Raw genomic sequence first — 18172 nt, 5'->3', positions numbered from 1 at the left:
ACGAAAGCCGATCAAGAGCACCAATTAACATTCTGGAATAGGCTCCCAAATGCAAACTTAACAGGACAAGTGGTATCTGATGCTTATACTTAATACTAATATGGAAGGCAGCTTCAAAGTGCATTCAAAGTTTCAGCAGCACTTTTGCATGGATGCTGTCATTTAAATATTCTCTTGACATGTTTGCATTATTAAAACTTGATGACTATGAGGGACAGGAAACAGTACTCAGAAACGCGGCTGTTTCAGCATGAAAATACTGGGACGTTGGACACCCAGGCTTAGGGATGGAATAGCTGCTGCTGGCAGCCAGCCCCCTAGGGTAGACAAATAGCAGAGACGTGCAGCCCCCATGGTTTGAAATAGCTAGCAAGGCAGAAGACAAAAGAGCTCAAAGAATAACCTCTGTGTCCTCCCACTCAGTACACTTTCACGTCATTGCTTTTATTTCTGCTGAGCTTCTCAGTCTCACCGATCCCCTCCTGCACTCCCCCAGCCTAGCAAAAAACTCCCTCTGAAATCCAGGCATTTTGGTGAGTTAGCAGTGCTAGAGCAGCTGACAGTTCAGATCCAGGCAAAGCTCATTTCCTTCAGAGAAATGACAGTGAAGTAATTCCTTTGAGAAAAGGGTCACTTTACTGGCTAAAATGGAAAATCATTTATTAACTACTGTTTTAGAAAGGCAACAGTTATGAAATCATCACTTTTCACTCACTGAGAATGTGAATTGCAGGGTGAAGGTAAGAAAAAGGATCCAGTTTCAAAGAAAACAACAAAATACTTAGCACCTTGGTGGCTTTACACAACATGAGGGCCTGTCCATGTGCTCCAAAGCACCATGAGCCAGTCCCAGACAGTGACCTCAAGAGGGAACCATACCGCCGTCAAGTGCTGGCTCTTGCCAACCCTTTCAGAGCAGGGTGCAGAAGGACTTGTGGGCAGTAGATGGAGAAGAACCCATCTCCTGTCTCCCTGATTTCTCCTTCCACCAGATGGTCTGAACTTGCTGGGGCTCAAGACATGGCTGCAGAGGACCCTGCTCTAGGGAAGGTAGTGCTGGGGAGCCATCAGATCTTATTCAGCCTCTAGGAAATGGAGTCTCCCACCCACCTACCTCAGGCCCTACCAGTCCCAAGCCATGGGCTCCACAGCTCTCCGAAGAGGAGTGCAGGCAGAGGCACGAAGGCAGGGGTGAGCACAGCTCCCTTCCTCACTCCTCCTCCTCACACTTCCAAGTGGAAAAGGACACATGAATGACACTGCCCTATGTTTGAGGATAAGGACAGGGACGGAGTGGTGCAGAACAAAGCCCAGCTGGCCCACACAGTTGAGCGGAGCAGGGCACAGGATCAGCACCGTGGACAAACAGACATCCCTCTTACGTAGCTATTGCCCTGTTTCTTGCATTGCTGTTCACAGTACAGCATTCCTCTCCCCACGTGCAATAGCACAGAAAGACTGTAATACATGACTAGGTGATCTCCCCCAAAATAAAACTGCAACAATATTTTACCTCCAGCAAAACACACATTTGTTGGCACAAGCAAGGCTCGGCGTGGCTTCCATGCAGCGATGGCTCTCAATTCCATAAAACGTGTGCTTGTAGCAGCCGCCTCGGCCTCGAAGCATCGACTGAAAGCAGAAAAAGACATATACTGAGAAAGTTAAAACACGCTATCTGTAACCAAACCAAGTGTAAAGATGTGAAGTCTGCTCCCTGGGCGTACCTGCAGTTTTCAATCACTAGTAAATTTGGTGTTCTGCCACCTGTGATGGGTATGGCGAGCCAGGTCACAGCTATGCAACAGGTCAGAATAATGACAGATGCAGTCCATTTTAAGAAATTGCTAATAAGCAGATCAGCATACAGTCTGATTGTGTAAGTTTCCTCTCTCACAGCTTTAAACTTGACACCATAAGTGCCTTGTTTCTGTAAGGATCTATCCAGACAATCGGCATCTTCTCACTTGCAGCACCAAAGCATAAGTGTGCTCCACTGAACCTTTTAACTGAACCAGCCAACAGAAGAAAGCAGGTAAAGCCACTTAAGCTGTAAGAAATATTATTGCAAGAGCCCAATAAAGAGTAACAAGGATCAATTTGAAGGCTGCACTATGAAACACTCAATTCTTTCCATTTGTCTAGTAAAGCATTTCTTCTAGCACTAAATTAAATAAATATCCTGACCTTATAAACCCTCATTCACACCAGCCATTGGCTCCAGCAGGACATCACACGTTCCTTCACAGAGCTGCAGCAGCCTTCCCACTGGAATTTGTCTCCTATTTAGCATGCAAGTTGCTTGGAGCAAAGACTGTCTTTCATTATCTCAGTTAAATAATAATAAATGAGAAAGGATCTTTACCACTCTCCAGAGAAAATTTGAAATATAACATAACAACTTTTAATCTATCTTCCTCTACCTGAAGTGTCCTACTGATCCAAGAGAAAGTTTCCACTGAGCACAAGGGAAAGAATAGGTAATGCCTAACATATGTACAGCATTGCTGGAAGATTAAACAAAATAGAAAACCTTGTTTTTTCTACCCATCCCTCAAATGACAGAGGTTTCAGGAGACTTCAGGAGACTCACAAGTTCTAGGAGAGCAAGTTGTATTATGGATTTCATAGAACAGGCAAATTGGGCCCTTCCTTAAATTTGCAGGGTTTATGCTCTTTTCCAGAATACGACAGACACAATCATTTTAATCTGAGATATCACTGTGGAGCGCTGCTTAATACTATTCCTTGTAGCCCTGGCTCCTGCTTTCCACTGATACAAATCTGGAACAAACCTCCTGAAGACACTCACATATTGGTGTGAATCTGAGTCAAAGCCACTGCCTGTAACCAATTTCAGCTCAATTTATTAGAAGGCTTTATGTTCAATTCCTGCTTAAGCTAAAAATAGTATGGTACTATCTAAGCACACAGAGCTGCTATTTATTTTGTGAAATGGCTTTACAGTGCCGCATTAAATTTCAGCTCTTTAATAAAAATAGGTTCTCTGGTTTTCTCTCAGTCACAGCATTGGTGAAGTCTGACAAGTTTTTCTTTAAACATTTCGTGGCCTTCTCTGACGCTAAAAATGATAGAAGAGAAATATTTGCAAGAGTAAACAGCAGAAGCATCACTGGGATCAGTATGTCTCAAATATTCATGACAATACAATGGTGGGCTCTTTAAAGCCGTTCACAAGAACAAGTCTTTTGATAAGACAGTTCATTGATACCAGCCATTTCAATAAAAACCTCACTGCAGCCACCCACTTAGGTGATTGCCATTCAAAGAGCTCTTTTCAAAAATAAACAAAGTTAATCATGCAGCAAAAAGAGAGCTGAGAGACCAAGGAACTGATCGCTGTCACAGCTCAAGAATTAGAGATGCGCTGGCATTTTGATGAGATGCTGATTCCCGGTTTATCATCCTGCGAATGCTGAAGGCTGGAGCACATTAAAATCAATGTTACTCCTCAAATGTATACCATTACAGGCCAACTTTCAACTTCAGAGCTGCAAACCACTTCTCAGGGACCTGCAGAGGACAGCTGAAACAAACATACCGAAGCAGCTGACGTTTGTTCTATAGGGCTCTGCACCTCCACTGGGAAAAGTTGTAAGCCTGCAAACAAACTACTTGACAAGCTAATGGCTTACATAGCCTACAACTATAGGACTTGGGGGATGATTTTTTTCCACTTATATATGCATACACACACACATGTATATACCCACATGTATATTATGTACAGCTATAGATACACACACCCCCAAAGACTAAATTTAAAAAACTCCTAGTGACGGTTACTTTGCTATCTAGACCTTGGCAAGTGTTGCAAAATAGTGGAGGAGCATTGCCTGTTACAAATCAGATGTGTTTTGTCACAGAACAACTGGTTTAATGAGTGCCCTTGTGCACTCGTTTGAACGTAGCGATGGACTGTCATCTTTGTTTCAGAAGACCTCACACCTATGATGAAACCCTCCCACTTTCCCGTGGCATTCTGCTCCTGCCGTATATTTTAGTAGGTAGGAGATATTTTAGCAGACAGCAGAAATGGGAAAAACAACAACAGAAAATGATGTTCCCAGCTCTTTGCCACAGTCATGTTCTCACTCTTAGCAGCGAGTTTTTAATAGCTTGAAATGCAGAACTACAGCCTGTAAGACAGAATGTTTTCTTGCAGGTAATATCACATTTTTAAAGGGTATTTCACCTGTACATTATAATACCTGAATAAGTCTCTAGCTTTATCTTTTTATTTATTTATGAACTGAGAAAAAAGCATACCTTTGTCCACCGACAGAGCTTCACCCCAGAATGGCTCCCAATCAACTTGTAACCTGAAGACAAGAAGTAAATCAAACGATCAATTTCAGCCTGCAATAGCTGACACACAAAACATAATAAGGGGTAACAAAATTATTAAGGATCTCCATCTCAGTGCTGCTTTTCCCTGTTCACACAAACGCAACACCAACAAGATTGGAATGCCCACACACATCGCTCGTCACTTGACTCTGGGAGCCCACACATCTGAGCAAAGGCCACGGCCACCCAAGGGACTTTGGCCACCTTGAAGCAGTTTTTTCCACAGGGGATCTATTTGTACTGCTCAGCTCTGTCTGAATCATCCTGGGGTGGCCTTAAGATTTCCCCAAGTAACAGGGTAGCCCTGCACAGCGGTGTGGGACATCTGCACTGACCCCAAGGGACAGGGCATGGGAGGGAGCAGGACAGGGCACCAGTAGCTTCTCCTGGCCCTAAGCAGTTACTCCTGACCTGACTCTTCCTCAGGACCAAGGAGACCTGTTCCTGCTCCTCAGGAGGTCTGACCAAGCCTGGAGAACAACATCTGATCGACAGCGCAGCTGCAATGGTGGAGAAGAACCAAACCGCTGGGCTCAGTTTGAACCCAAACTTCAGGGGCTCACCAACATCACCCACACCATCTCCCCTGGCCGTGACAGAGCCACAGTAATCAGCTAAGCAAGGCAGCCACTACTCCACACCCAGAGGAAAGCTGATTTCACATCATTTCCCACTCCCCAGCCAAGATCAACACAATTTTATTTAAATTTACTGGCCCAGAAGGATTAATTCTACAGTGTTCGTTAAGCACTAAGTACTATTATTACCCAAACTGTTTGAGTTAGGTTATTTTCTTCTTTGAAAAAAGTGCTTAGAGACCAATATGTCTGAAGGATTAAAAATCACTTCAGAAATCAGCATAAAAATAAGAGGGATTTGAGAAGCCTCGTGGTGTCACTCTTGCAGTAGCATTTCTGTATCCGTGTGGCCTGGCTGTCCAAACCCAGCACATCTCCACCAGAAGCTTTGGGCTGATGTTTTTTTGTTAACACTTTCAAGGGAAATCAAACTTCAGGTATCAGGCCTCCTTCCTGCCAATTAGCATGACCCCAAGAGGGGAGGAAAAAAGCCTGTTGACAGAAGCAGCCTCCACCTGCTACAATGATAACGGGCACAACCACCCCGCCTGGAACTGGTCACCATGCAGCAGGGCCCCAGGGAAGTGTGACAGCACCCCAAAGTCCCCTGCACCTCCAAGGACAGTGAGCCAGCCGGGAACTAAAGTGACAGCAGATGCCATAACAGCTGCAGCAGCTAGAAATTAAACAGTATGAAGACATGCACAGCTAACAAGAAGTCACACAGCATCTAGAGCACGCTGCTTCCACTACTCTGCCACCGAAATCCAGCAGAGATCGGACCAGACTCCTCTTACTTCTTGACCTGGTGTTGCTCCTGTCTCCTTGTGCAGCCTCTAACCTTGTGGGGGAGGGTGGACAAATGCAGTTTTAGCTTGATCTGTTCCCTGATCAGCTCTCCAAGAGACTGTGAACAGCTGGTTCATAGCAAGGGGGGTGATTGATTGGCAGGAACCAGTGGTGGGGACCCCCTTTTAATGGCAAAGGGATGGACAGCCAGGTTAAGGGAAGGTTCAGAGACCTTCCAGACCTTCCAGAGAGGGAAGGTTCTGTTCCCAAGAATAAGCCCTGAGCTCCCTCTCCCCTCAACTCAGCAGGAATGGACAACATTTCAAACTCATCCTCCCTGCACACATGCCCGGGTTAAGTAAATGCAGCGAGGAGGAGAGAACTGATGCAACCCCAAAAGCCTTGGTATTTTACCAAGCTGATCATCCAGCCCTTTCCTGGAGAAGATATCAATATAACCCTGATCAGCACTTCTGACATGGACCTGATATTCAGCACAGCCAGGGGTGATACTGAAGTCACCATCTAGGACTGGACGTAGCATCTCCCTGTTGATCCTTGCCTGAGACAACCAAATCCCCACAACTGAATTTGGTGGCATCACATCACCTCCTCCTCCCCTGAGTCTCTCCTGCTTATTTCTTCTGCATTTCTTTGCAAAAAGGCTTGTCCAGCAAGGTCTAATCTCAGAGACCTCCCTGTACCGCTAGAATTCATATCCTTACAGGATATGATGAGCACGGGAAAGCCAGACTCTGCTGATATCAACCACTGCAGCCCTAGTCGTCTTCTTGTATTTCTCAGAACCCAGCAACAGTGTTCACATAAGATTATTCTCTCAGACTGTCAACAGAAGTAATGTGGCTGCTTTAAAATGAGTTTTAGATTAAAATTAAATTGGAACTAGGGCATGCTTGCCCAAATCCACCACTGCGTTGCTTAAGGGAAGAGAGGAAGCAGCTAAACTGGACAAGGTGCCAAACTCCGGAGCCCAAAGCTGCAACATTTTCTCCTAAGTTACTTAGACGAACTTCCACCATGTGGAGCGCCCACAGCTTCCTATAAAGGCCAAGAAATTGTACATGTTCAACATCAAAACAGAGGCTTACAAACTTCAGCCAGCTTTAGCTATGAGAAGGGGCTTACTCATCTTACTCGCTGCTGCCAGGAGTCACAGCTAGAGTTACTGGAAGAAACATCATATATTTGCAGAACTTCTTAAAAGCACCGCACAAAGCTTTTGAATTCGAGTCTTCACTGCACGGGTTGCTCTGGTAGAAAGCGTAGTTACCTTGCTAAGCCATCACAGTGATCATGGGCCGTGACACGTTTTTTCAGACTTGGAAATTAGACCAAGTATCAGCGACCACGTCTGTACGCTCTTTACATCTATTGTGAGCGGAGGTCCCTCCGACTCTAAAGCCTGTTTCTTTGAGCACTGTCTTTTAGCCCCCAGTTTGCACTAAAAGAAGAAAATGCAAAGGATTATGCAGGAGCCAAGAAGTGCTGAGTTTCAAACCAGCCCTGGGAAAGAACACGCCAGAGAACCAGTTTGAGGGTCTCACCCATTCCGTTTCCGCAGCAGTTTCTGCGGAACAACCCCTGGGAAAGCTCAGGCCAGCCCACCCCTGCCACGAGCTGTGCCACAGCTCCACCGTGCCTCTGCCAAGGCTCTTCTACAAGTGGTAGCTGAATCATACCTTACCGACGGCCCCAGAGTCTGCACCCATACATGCCAGGGCTCACAGCACACACATTTACTTCGTAAGCTTGCTCTTGGGAAGTATTATTGGGGGCAATAACTGTAAGTGAATATTTGGATGCAACACCCTCCAAACAATACACTGTATTGTCTCAATGGGACTGGGCTCATAACCCTTACGTATCTTCAGATCCTAAGGCTCAACAGAAACATCATATTTCATCTACAGCCTAATACCCAAAGGACTCCTTAAATTACCGGCAGGTTAAATAATAAACTCTACTCCTGAGTAAAGGCACAATGTCTGATCACAAGTGTGTATTTCAGTTGATCCCACACTAGATAGTAAATTTTGGATGACCAAGAAACCTGTCAAGCTTCTCTGAAATTCGGTGTCACCGTCATAAAGACTTGAATTAAGCTTTTAAACAAGCTTTTGGGTGAAATTAGTTTCATCAGGCAGTAGGCCAATAAACATTCGGTGATTGTTTGCCCTGAGAATCAAACTGGAGTTTAATAGACCACAGATGGACTTTTAACCAAAAGAGATGGCCTCTGTAACAGATGGTGAATGCTCCATCATCTAGTGCAAAACAGTTCTGCAACTGTTTAAGACTATTACAGCATTTCATCTCCATCACGTAAATAGTTTTAAAGGTCCATTCTCCGAAATTCTAAGAATTTACTGAGGGACACTGCTGAACTTTCAGCCTCAAATACGTACCTGAGGCAGGACACCACTGTCTATATATACACATACATATCTCGCATTACAGGAAATCGAGGTATTTTGGTGGTGTCTTCGCTAGATTGTTTTACCAGTGTCACGTAACAAGTTCAAGCCTCCAAATTTGGATTAGCTATGTGCACATGTGAGCAAGTATGTTCATTCTGAAAGCAGAATAACCAAGATAAACCAAATTTCTACTAGTACAACTGTCCACTTATTAGACGCAGCATCATAGCTGCAGTCTAAAAAAATACATCTGCAGTAGTCACATACACAACTTTAAGATTCCTCTGACTATCCTAACACAGCCAGATGTCCAGGAGAAAACCCAAGGGCACCTTCCAGTACAGATGTTTACGCTACCAAAAGCATGCTTCAACTAAAGACTTTGAAAGCACAGAGGAAAAGATCTGAAATAAAAGAATCGAGTAGATGATGAGTGGTTGAAAAGACCCTAAAAGGCAGAAAGACTTAACCACCCTGCGAGAATTCAGTAACTGTAAGCGTGGTGAAAGCCAATCTGATATCATGTTATGCTTCAAAAAAAAAAAAAAAAAAAGACTTGCAGAAAGCTTTCTTCTGAGGAAGAAGTAATATGCAGCTGACAAATCAGCGTGGTTCTATCAAGCAATCTCCTTAAATAAAAACCTGGTTTGAAGCAATGATTATTCATTAAAGCTGAAAACGCAGTAGAGAAAGAACTTCAAACTAGGGGAATGTTTACAGAGAAAAGTTTCCAGTTTCTTGCTGTTTTGCAAGTGTGCTGGTTAAAAGGCCCGAACTGAAGGTTACAATGCAGAAGTAATCCATCACCAGCATCGTAAGGACCATTTTGAAAAGCTGTAACAATTGCTGCACTCGAGCTACCATCTAAGAGACAGCATTCTGACTAATGCTAGAAAACAAGTAAGAAAAATACAAGAGTAATTTGTGAAAGGAACCTGTTCAAATTATATCAGCATTTATACCAGAATAGAAAGAAGTAGGATCAGGGAATTGGAATTTTTCATATCGCCAAGCAAGATAGGAGAAACCTCCGGTTTTATTTCCAGCACTGCTCAATCTTCCAAGAAATCCTTGCAAAGCACATCTCAGAGTCAACTCCTCTTTTTTTTTCCCCAAAAACGTTTTTGAAAAAAATTGCTCTTAAGGAGCAAAAGGCTAGCAAGCTGTGGAAGAGCTTGCTTCCATGCACTCATGGCAGATATAAGAACATGATAAAGGATTGCAGGACTATACCTTACATGCAAAGATGCTGTAGTTCAAAATTGGATGGAAAGTTTGCTCCATCAGTGGAGCTGCCAAAATGCTGCTTCAGATCGTTCTCATCATAAAGAAAACGAGGAATTTCTTGAACATTTTTAACTTGTAGTAAAAGCCTGCTGAAGCCACTGCAAGAGTCACAGCTGCTATGTCAGGCAAACCAAACCTACCTAGTATCAAGAAAATGAGACTGGTGAAGGTCAAGGATGGGAATGCCAGTAGCTGTACGTTCCAGCAGCAACAGCTGACCATGAAGGAGACGGTAAATTCTTAAGGTCTGGGTTTTCACTTATACCCAGATGTCCATTTTAATCCAGGAGCACTGTTTCCTTTGCAGCACTGAACTGCCAGGGCATCAAGGGCAAATTAATATAAAACCTCCAATACTCAAATGTATGATACCTAGTCAAATTCTGCTTTTGACAGACAGACACAGAGACCACTGATATTTTCACCTGCATCAGCTAGTGCTGAAGGAAAACAAAAGAAAACCTGTCTGTATCTGGCACCTTTGACAAAGCAAAGTCTAAGACAGACCATTTGCAGAGCTGTTGTAGAATGTTTGCCATGAAGGAGTGATGCTCTTGACCTCCACCAGAAGCAACTCCAGCAAGGCATGCCTCGTCTTCAAGAAGCGAGGCCATGGGCATCTACAGCATGGCAGTTCATCCCATTTTAATTTAACCTCCAAATCAAATGCAAGTTCTTGAGACCTCTTGCCATGGAGGAGATTGAGAAACGGGATGTCCAACCCCTTAGCTCTGATAGTTTCACCAACTTCCACACTGGCTTTGCCATCCCAAGATGAGAACAGCTGCCCTCTTCCCCCAAAAAGCCATCTTCACAGACATCCACCAACATTCACCAGAGCACATAAGAGAATAGAACAAACATGCTATGGACAGAAGTCACCTCCCTATTGCTCCCAGACACTGCGCAGGTGAAGACCTGCAAGACAAGCCACTCAGCTAACTGAATAGCAGAAGGACCTACACCTTTGGGAGGCTGGGAAGACAAGCTCCACTGAGAAGGAGAACAGATCCAATCCTTTTTCTGGCTGAAAAGCAAGCAAAGCATGAGAAAACATGGTGGGACTCTCGAACAGGCTGTCTCAAAGAAGAACCAGCTTCCCCAGAAACATGCCCTGCACTGCCCCAGCTCGGCACAGAGCAACAGCTCCATGGCCAGGACCTCAGGCTGCCCTCTCACCCACCCACCCTCCCGTGGAAGACCTTCAGATCCCCACAGTGCCTCCTGTACCCCTGCCTCGTAACTCCAGCTCCTCTCACGCCCTTTATCTATTTTGACTGGCCTGATGACTGCGTAGGATGCAGCAAATGTGCCCAGCCTACAGCTAAACCCTTGCCAACCAGCAGCAACCAGCCAACCAAACACGATGGGGCATAGCTGGGAGGTCTGGACATTAAGTGAGAAAGAAGAGCCTCCACCTCTCCTCTTTGTTCATAAGAAGATTCAAAAACCTGAATTCTCAAAATTGAAACAATGTGGAAGTTCTCAATATCTTTAAGAACTTAAAAATCAGTGTCAGCTTTAGCAGAAACTGTCCTGCCAGGTCAAAAGGTTTAAGTGGAAGAAGGCAACCAGCCTGCACAGCTCTTTTCCTTAAGTAGCCCGAACTAATACACAGAGAACTAACGTTATTATAGAAGAGATTGTGTTGGCTTTTAACGAAACTTTCAGTCATTCTGAGCACATTTCTTTCTCTACATATCCATTTGTACAAAGATGGTGACCCCTTGCTTGGGGAAAGCGCTGTGTTATGAAGAAAGGACAGCAAATTTTATCCTTGCCTGAATATATCTTGTACTTTGTTCCAGCTTAATAGACTTAATTTCAAAGACCAATACTCTCCAAAGCCCTTCCAAAACCTAAAAATAACAGGTGAACTTCAAATATAAGTGAACTTATACTCGTTTTCCTCTGTTATATATGGGTAACCACCAACTCCAATAACTGCACACAAGGGAAGAATCAGGCCCACAAAGCTGAGTTTTGGCTATCTAATCCGCTACTGATAAGCTGCTACATCTGCGCCAGCACATTAGTATTGCAGTCAGCTCACCACCAGCTCTTGGCAGCTTCCACACTGTGGGACTTGAGCATCTTCTGCTTCCTGGATTCTTCCCCGTTAACTGTGTATTCCCCATTTATTTACGCAAATATTTTTAAGGAACAGCAAGAAAATCTAGCAGGCTTAACTTTGCCTGGTTTCAGTCATTATGTTTACCCTGCCCACAGGTATTCACAGAAGAATTTTGTGTTTTTCAAACTAATTTTTAATTTTCCCATAGCCAATAACTGAATTCTGTGGTACCTTTCAGAGCCTGCACCAGTGATACTAATCCCCGACCCAGCTGTGAGCTGTTAGTGCCACCTGGAGTTTCAGAGCTACACATAAATCACACCAAAACCCAAAGACACATACAAACATTTCGGTGCACAGCCTGCGGAAGCATACATCCGGCAGCACCGATCTCTGGGCAACTTCCCTGTGCAGTGGATTTGATTCCCAAAGCCAGAGCACTAACAGCTCAGCACAATGAGCCAAGCAGAGACCATCAGAAGCTCAGAGCAGCAGGCACTGAAAAAATCAGTCCAAGAATGGGCAGTAAAAGCTACCAACTACTTCACTACTTCTGAAAACCTAATCTCAAACAAGATCGATAAGCACTTGAAAAGCTCAGTTTTCGATATTCTTCTGAAGTCAGCCTCCAGATTTCTAATACACGCTGAAAAACACAGATCAAAGCATATCTTTACATCGAGCAGGAAGCCAGAGCATGAAAGAAAGCAGTTACTGAAGTAGCCCATACTATTTCAGATAGCAGCCATCTCTGAATAAGCACTTGCCTTTGGACACAAGTGAAATAGTGATTATGGACACACTGGTGCTAAATTTTAGGCGCATTTAACCAGTAGAAACAGGATAATCCAACTGGGCTGCAGCAAAACAGCACTCACAATAGCAAAGAAGCAACAGAATAATTTAATAAATGTCTGTGGGGCCTGTCTCTGGGTAACTGTAATCCATTCCTGTTGTGTTATTACCTACTACACAGTTACAAGAAACAGTCGTGTTTAGCAGTACACATAGTTAAGGAGAACAAAACAAAGAACATGTTGGAAAGAGAGTATGAGCAGATTAAGAAAAAAATACAACTTTCAGCCCAGCCAGGATTGTTTCAAGACTCTACAAGCAACTGTAGAAAGCAAATGAGAAAGTAAGTTAGGCTGCGCCTACTAATCACCACAGGAAACATCCGTATGAAAGGTTTGCTTCTATTTTCAGTTAATTTCATGACATCGACCTAAACAGAAGAGGCAACTAAAGCATTAACATACTGTCAGCCCCTCTCTCTTTCCAGCTATATTTGTTACTTGGAAGTACTAAGTGGTTCATGCTGTATGTGTATTTTATGCAAGACTGAACACCGAAGGGAAGGGAATCAGCATCTGCTCACAGCACAAGACCAGCTATGACTTTCAAAGAAACAGCTATTTCAGAGCACCTCTTACAAAGGTATCTGCAACCAGACAACTACAAGGGCTTACACCTACACAATTCAATATTTTAGATTATATTTAGCTGAAATCCACTGGTAGTGCTAAAATAAAACTATTAAGCAATACTCAGTTTACGTACAGGAAGAAGCTAAATTTGTCTGAAGGTGATTAAAAAATAAGAGCAAGTGTTACAGTAGTCTGAAGAGATGCTGTTCAAAGGCAAACTTCTGTTATTTCTGTTATGCAACTACAGTTCAAAAGAACAGCTTTCTTCTGAATCACTACTACTGTTTTTTCCTTCTCTTGGGCTAATTATGCCCTTAGGGATAATCTTGAAGAGACACTGAACCCATACCCAAAGCAACCAGTTGTTGCTAAATTCGATGATCTTCTGACAACACTGCACTGTTATTTTGGGGGGGGGATGGTGCCAAGGGAAGGAGCGAGTTGCTTTATTTTTGTAGCCACATAAGCTTGTCCTGGCATATTATTTGCAGACAAGAGCTACAGCACAACAAGAGAAAGGTAGATTTCTCTTCCAAAAGCAACCGTTAAAGAATTATGTGAGAGGCAGAGGAAAGGAGGGGAGGGTTGCATCAGCAAGAGGCAGTCGCAACTGAGATTACATGCACAATAGTTTTAAGCCTTTCAAACTGCGGATTTAGGTGAGGAGACCCCCAACCAGATGATCCACTGTTGGCACTACCCTGAATGAAAAAGGAATAGAGAACTCCTTACTTTCAAAATAGAACTTATCTGAATAATGAATTCCTGTCTCTGGAACACCACAAGGAAATCCCAGTTATTTGGAGAAAATGCCTTTGCACCAAAAAAAAAAAAAATCCGGCAGCAATGTGACCTTCCCTCCAGCATTATTTTTCAAACTACCACTTGTGTACAGCACTAATACCCCACCATTTCATTCACTCCCCAAAACGGAACCAGTAATGACTGGGTCATAGCGAGCCGGGGCATGAAGCGCTCCCACGACAACCCCTGTGACCACCCTGGCCTAACGAAGAGCCAAGGCAGAGCACTGCACCCTGAGAAGAGCATCCAGGCAGGGCAGTTGCTGAAAACCATGCACCCACACCCCAGAAGTCAGTACCCACAGGCCACTTCTACATCCCTTCTAGGGCTCCTGCCGCCTCATGCGGGAGCTGAGACGCCTGGGGCACTCTGTACACCTCCACGGAAGCAGTGGCCCCTACCCTCTCAAAATAGGGGACCCACAGCAGAGCACGCACTCAGCTCCCTGCTGGCCAGCTCTAGAAGCAGCGAGGTGAGAAGAAATCCAGAAGTCTCCAGCAGCCCACTCCCCAGCCCTGCCAGCCAAATTCACCCATCTTCCCAACACCCTTGTGGGCAGAGTGATTAGCCTTTCTGATCACACACGGTAATAACAAAACAACTACAAATAAAAGCCTGTAAGACTCCTCAAGCTGCTCTGCAACTGCCACCATATCACAGCCTTCGGAATCAAAGCTGAGAAGCATTGAACCAGCCTGCTGCAGCCCTCCGCTGGCAGCAACGCCACTGTGGACATGAGGATGAGGCACAGTCACTACTATTCCAAGTCTCATTTTAAAGAAGCCTTTGTTGGATTCTTTAAATCTGCAGGCCAAATGAAAGAACAGCTCTGTTTTACAACTGCACTAAGGTTAAAGAAAAAACAACCAAACAAATCAGACACAATAGGCAGAACACAACACCAGCCATCTACAAAAACTCAGGCTGAAGAATAACTGAGATCCTGTGGAGCAAACGCGTTGTGATCCCACGGCTGCTGGACTGACACAGAATGTAGTCAGAACTTCAGAGCCCAGCTCTGCAGTGATGTGTCTCCACTACAGTGACCAAAGTGCCTTTTCCGACACATCAGGAGAAAGGCTATTGATTCAGCGGGCAAGAGAACTGAGTACACTCATCCTGAAAAAAATCACACAGGCTCCCTTTAGTCTCCAACCGCAGTGACAGAGCAGCACAGGGCAGCTCACATCACCCTTCTCCTGGCTTTACCACTCACAGCTGAGGGTTTAGAAACTGCAGGGCTGTTGGCTTGGCTCCTCCCATGCTTGCCCTCTGTTTTAAAAGCCTTGTCCTCTGTTAGCTCATTAACACTGTTCATTACAACTCATAGGAGAACCACTAACCTAATCATCTAGCAGATGAAGTTTGAAAGACTTTCCTTTTTGGAAATAAAGTTTTAGTGCCAAAAAATCAGAGGCATTTGAAACTGAAAAAAAAAGCATGGAACTAAAATGCAAGACAGAAACAAATCTGATCTTTAAATATTCTTACAGAAGCCTACACTTAGGAACGCCGAGGCACACAGGACTATCTTCTATCTCAAGCTGACTTAGCAGAAGTATTATACCCTGAGAATTCTGCTACTCTTCCCACACTTTACTGTATATCACGCTGAGATGCATTACACAGCTTTAGTTTCTTCCCGTGTGGAATGCAGACACAGACAGCCCTAGCCTAATTTCTCTTGCCTCTGGTTAGAGCCTACCAGGACTCACAGTCCAGAGCAGCATCTTTAAGAGAAAATAGGCTTTCACTTGCTCTGTTAACAGCCCACCACTAAACCAGGACTACTGCCCAGGCTGACAGAACCTCACCTTGCTTTGTGAGCGCGTCTCTCAGAGCTGCAGTTATCATCTCTCTCTCTTCACCTGCCTCCTTCCTCCCGGCGGTCTCTCCAGACAAGCTCGTTCCAATAACTCCTTCCTCAAGCTCACGTTCTCTCTGTTTAAAGACAGTGAATTACAACCACTTAGATTGAAACATCATGTTTTAAGCACTGTGGCACAGTTCAACCAGTCCTGACAGACCTGCTAGACTTAAAACCCCACACAAGTGCCCAAACATGAATTCTGCATTCATGTAATCCTGCATTTTATCCCTCTTCCCATCTGTCACCGACCCTTGAGTAATTTAGGACAATGAATTAAAATAAGAGAAAAAGATCCATACGTGACACTCTAGATTTGTTCTAACACAGCAAGAAAATTCCCTACGACATTTTAAGAAACAAGGTGCTTGAACCTCATCTGGAAGCAGGAGGGACTCCAGGCTTTAAACCCATGGTTTTGTGATTGCACAGAAACCTCACCTCTCCACAGCATGCAGACCCAAAGGAACAAACCATCCTGTTTGGAAATGCAGCTGCCCGGAGTGACAAAGCAGCTCTTGTCCCAGTTATTTGGGACAGACCGTGGAAGAAAGCCACATCACTACAGTGATTTGGACAGCCCAAGAGTTTAGACTAGAAGCTGCTCTCCACAAGCCACCTAAAAGGACAGCCAAGAGCACCACCAAAATTCAGTGATCACCAAAGACCCTGCCAGAAAAGGCTATTTTCCCCCTCAGCAGTCAACTCCAGACAGAAGCTGCTGCATCCCACAAGTTTGGCTTTCAACAGATGCCGCTTTATAAACATGCTTAAGCTCTTGGAGTTTACTTAAAAACAAATACAAGAATATCAGGTATTAGCATAAAGTTAAAAGGAGGAGAAACAAACAAATCCCAGCACGTAAAAAACTGTGAATCCCCTGCTGTATAAGTGTCACTTCTGAGACTTTATGGGTATTTATTACTTTATGTCTGCACAAAGAAGCATGAAAGTGTAAATAATTACTTTGATATTTCATGCAACTTGTAATCTGTCAGTCCTTTATGGCTTTTTTGAAATATTAGAGAAGTTACGGATAAACAAACAAAAACCAACAGAGGACATTCTGTTCCTACAAAACAGGCTATTTCACATCCAAGTGTCTTTTGTGCCAAAGACATCAAGAAGTTCATACAAATGCTTCCAAGTTTACCCACCAACTGTTCGCATCACTAACGAAACCAGTGCACTTGGCTTGCCAAACTGTGTTCTTCACAAAGTAACCCAGCCGTCCCTAAACATACATATGCCTTTTGTACCTGAGCAAAACCTCAGAAGGCAATTAAAGGTAACCCAGAAGAGAAAAAAAAAAATAAAAAAAATGAGTCTTGGGGTTCCAGAACAAAGTAAAGTTCATAATACTTGAGAAGGAAAGAGGAAAGTAAAACATTTAGGGACAGAAGTTATTACCTCTCCTCATGTTGAATAAAACTTAGTCTACAGTTTCAGTGAAGCTGTGCAGGAAGGTGTTTTCTAGTGACCAGTAACACAACTTGGGCCATACTGAAGGAGAAAGCAGCTTCCACCTTTCACTTTCCTTCACTCAGTTTGCTGAAAAGCAGTAGGTTACTTTTTTCTTTTAAATAGGTAGATTGCATTGGTTTCTATAACACATTAAAACTCCCCTGGAAGGTTGGCTCTATGAAGTACTTGTAGGCTGTTGAGTTTGAAAGCTCACATCCATCCATCGACTTAATCGTCAGAGAACTGTAGAGTCATCCGGGTTGGAAAAAGACCTTCGAGATCACAAAATCCAACAATCAACCTGACCTACCACGCCCCGTCACTAAACCATGTCCCTTAGGGCCACCTTCATGCATCTCTTAAATACCTCCAGGGATGGGGACTCCTCCACCTGGGCAGCCTGTTCCAATGTTTAACCACCTTTGCCATGACAAAGTTCTTCCTGATATCCAATCTAGACCTCCCCTGGTACAACTTGAAGCCATTGCCTTGCATCGCATCAATTGTCACCAGAGAAAAGCGAGCAATACCCTCCTTGCTGCAGCCTCCTTTCAGGCAGTTGTAGAGAGTGATAAGGTCTCCCTGCAGCCTCTCTTCTCCAGAGTAAATGACCCCAGTTCCCTCAGCCGCTCCTCCTACATCTTGTTTTCCAGTCCCTTCACCAGCTTTGTTGTTCTTTTCTGCACATGCTCGAGCAACTCAATATCCTTCTTGCAGTGCAGGGCACCAAACTGAACACCATATTCAAGATGCAGCCCCACCAGTGCTGCGTACAGGGGACAATCCCCTTGGTGGACTTTGATCGTGAAGACCTCTTCCCTCCTAGTCCTGCTGGCCACGCTGTTTCTGCCATTGGCCCCCTTGGCCACCTGGGCACACCGCTGGCTCGTGTTCAGCCGGCTCTCGAGCAGCACCCCCAGGTCCTTTTCCCCCAGGCAGCCTTCCAGCCACTCTTCCCCAGGCCTGTATCACCTCACGGGGCTGTTGTGAGCCGAGTGCAGGGCCCAGCACTAAGTCTAGCATCATTTAGCATCAAGGCTGTTCAGAAATAAAATATTAATGTTACTGGAAAA

The 18172-nt window shown here is 44.4% G+C and overlaps 1 protein-coding gene across 2 annotated transcripts in view; it reads right to left on the bottom strand.

Annotated features, from left to right (window-relative positions):
* LOC118254048 (S-adenosyl-L-methionine-dependent tRNA 4-demethylwyosine synthase TYW1-like) overlaps positions 1-18172 on the bottom strand; it is a 110635-nt gene that overhangs the window by 73059 nt on the left and 19404 nt on the right. For both annotated transcript variants that reach the window (XM_035559016.2, XM_035559017.2), the window contains 3 exons: positions 15583-15709; positions 4291-4343; positions 1514-1632 (listed from right to left, as the gene is read on the bottom strand). In XM_035559016.2, the coding sequence (XP_035414909.1) occupies positions 1514-1632; positions 4291-4343; positions 15583-15709 (299 nt within the window). The remainder of the gene's footprint in view (positions 1-1513; positions 1633-4290; positions 4344-15582; positions 15710-18172) is intronic.

The sequence above is a fragment of the Cygnus atratus genome, chromosome 20 (assembly GCF_013377495.2).
Source record: "Cygnus atratus isolate AKBS03 ecotype Queensland, Australia chromosome 20, CAtr_DNAZoo_HiC_assembly, whole genome shotgun sequence".
Taxonomy (NCBI): Eukaryota; Metazoa; Chordata; class Aves; order Anseriformes; family Anatidae; genus Cygnus; species Cygnus atratus.
This window is presented reverse-complemented; position numbering and strand designations above follow the sequence as displayed.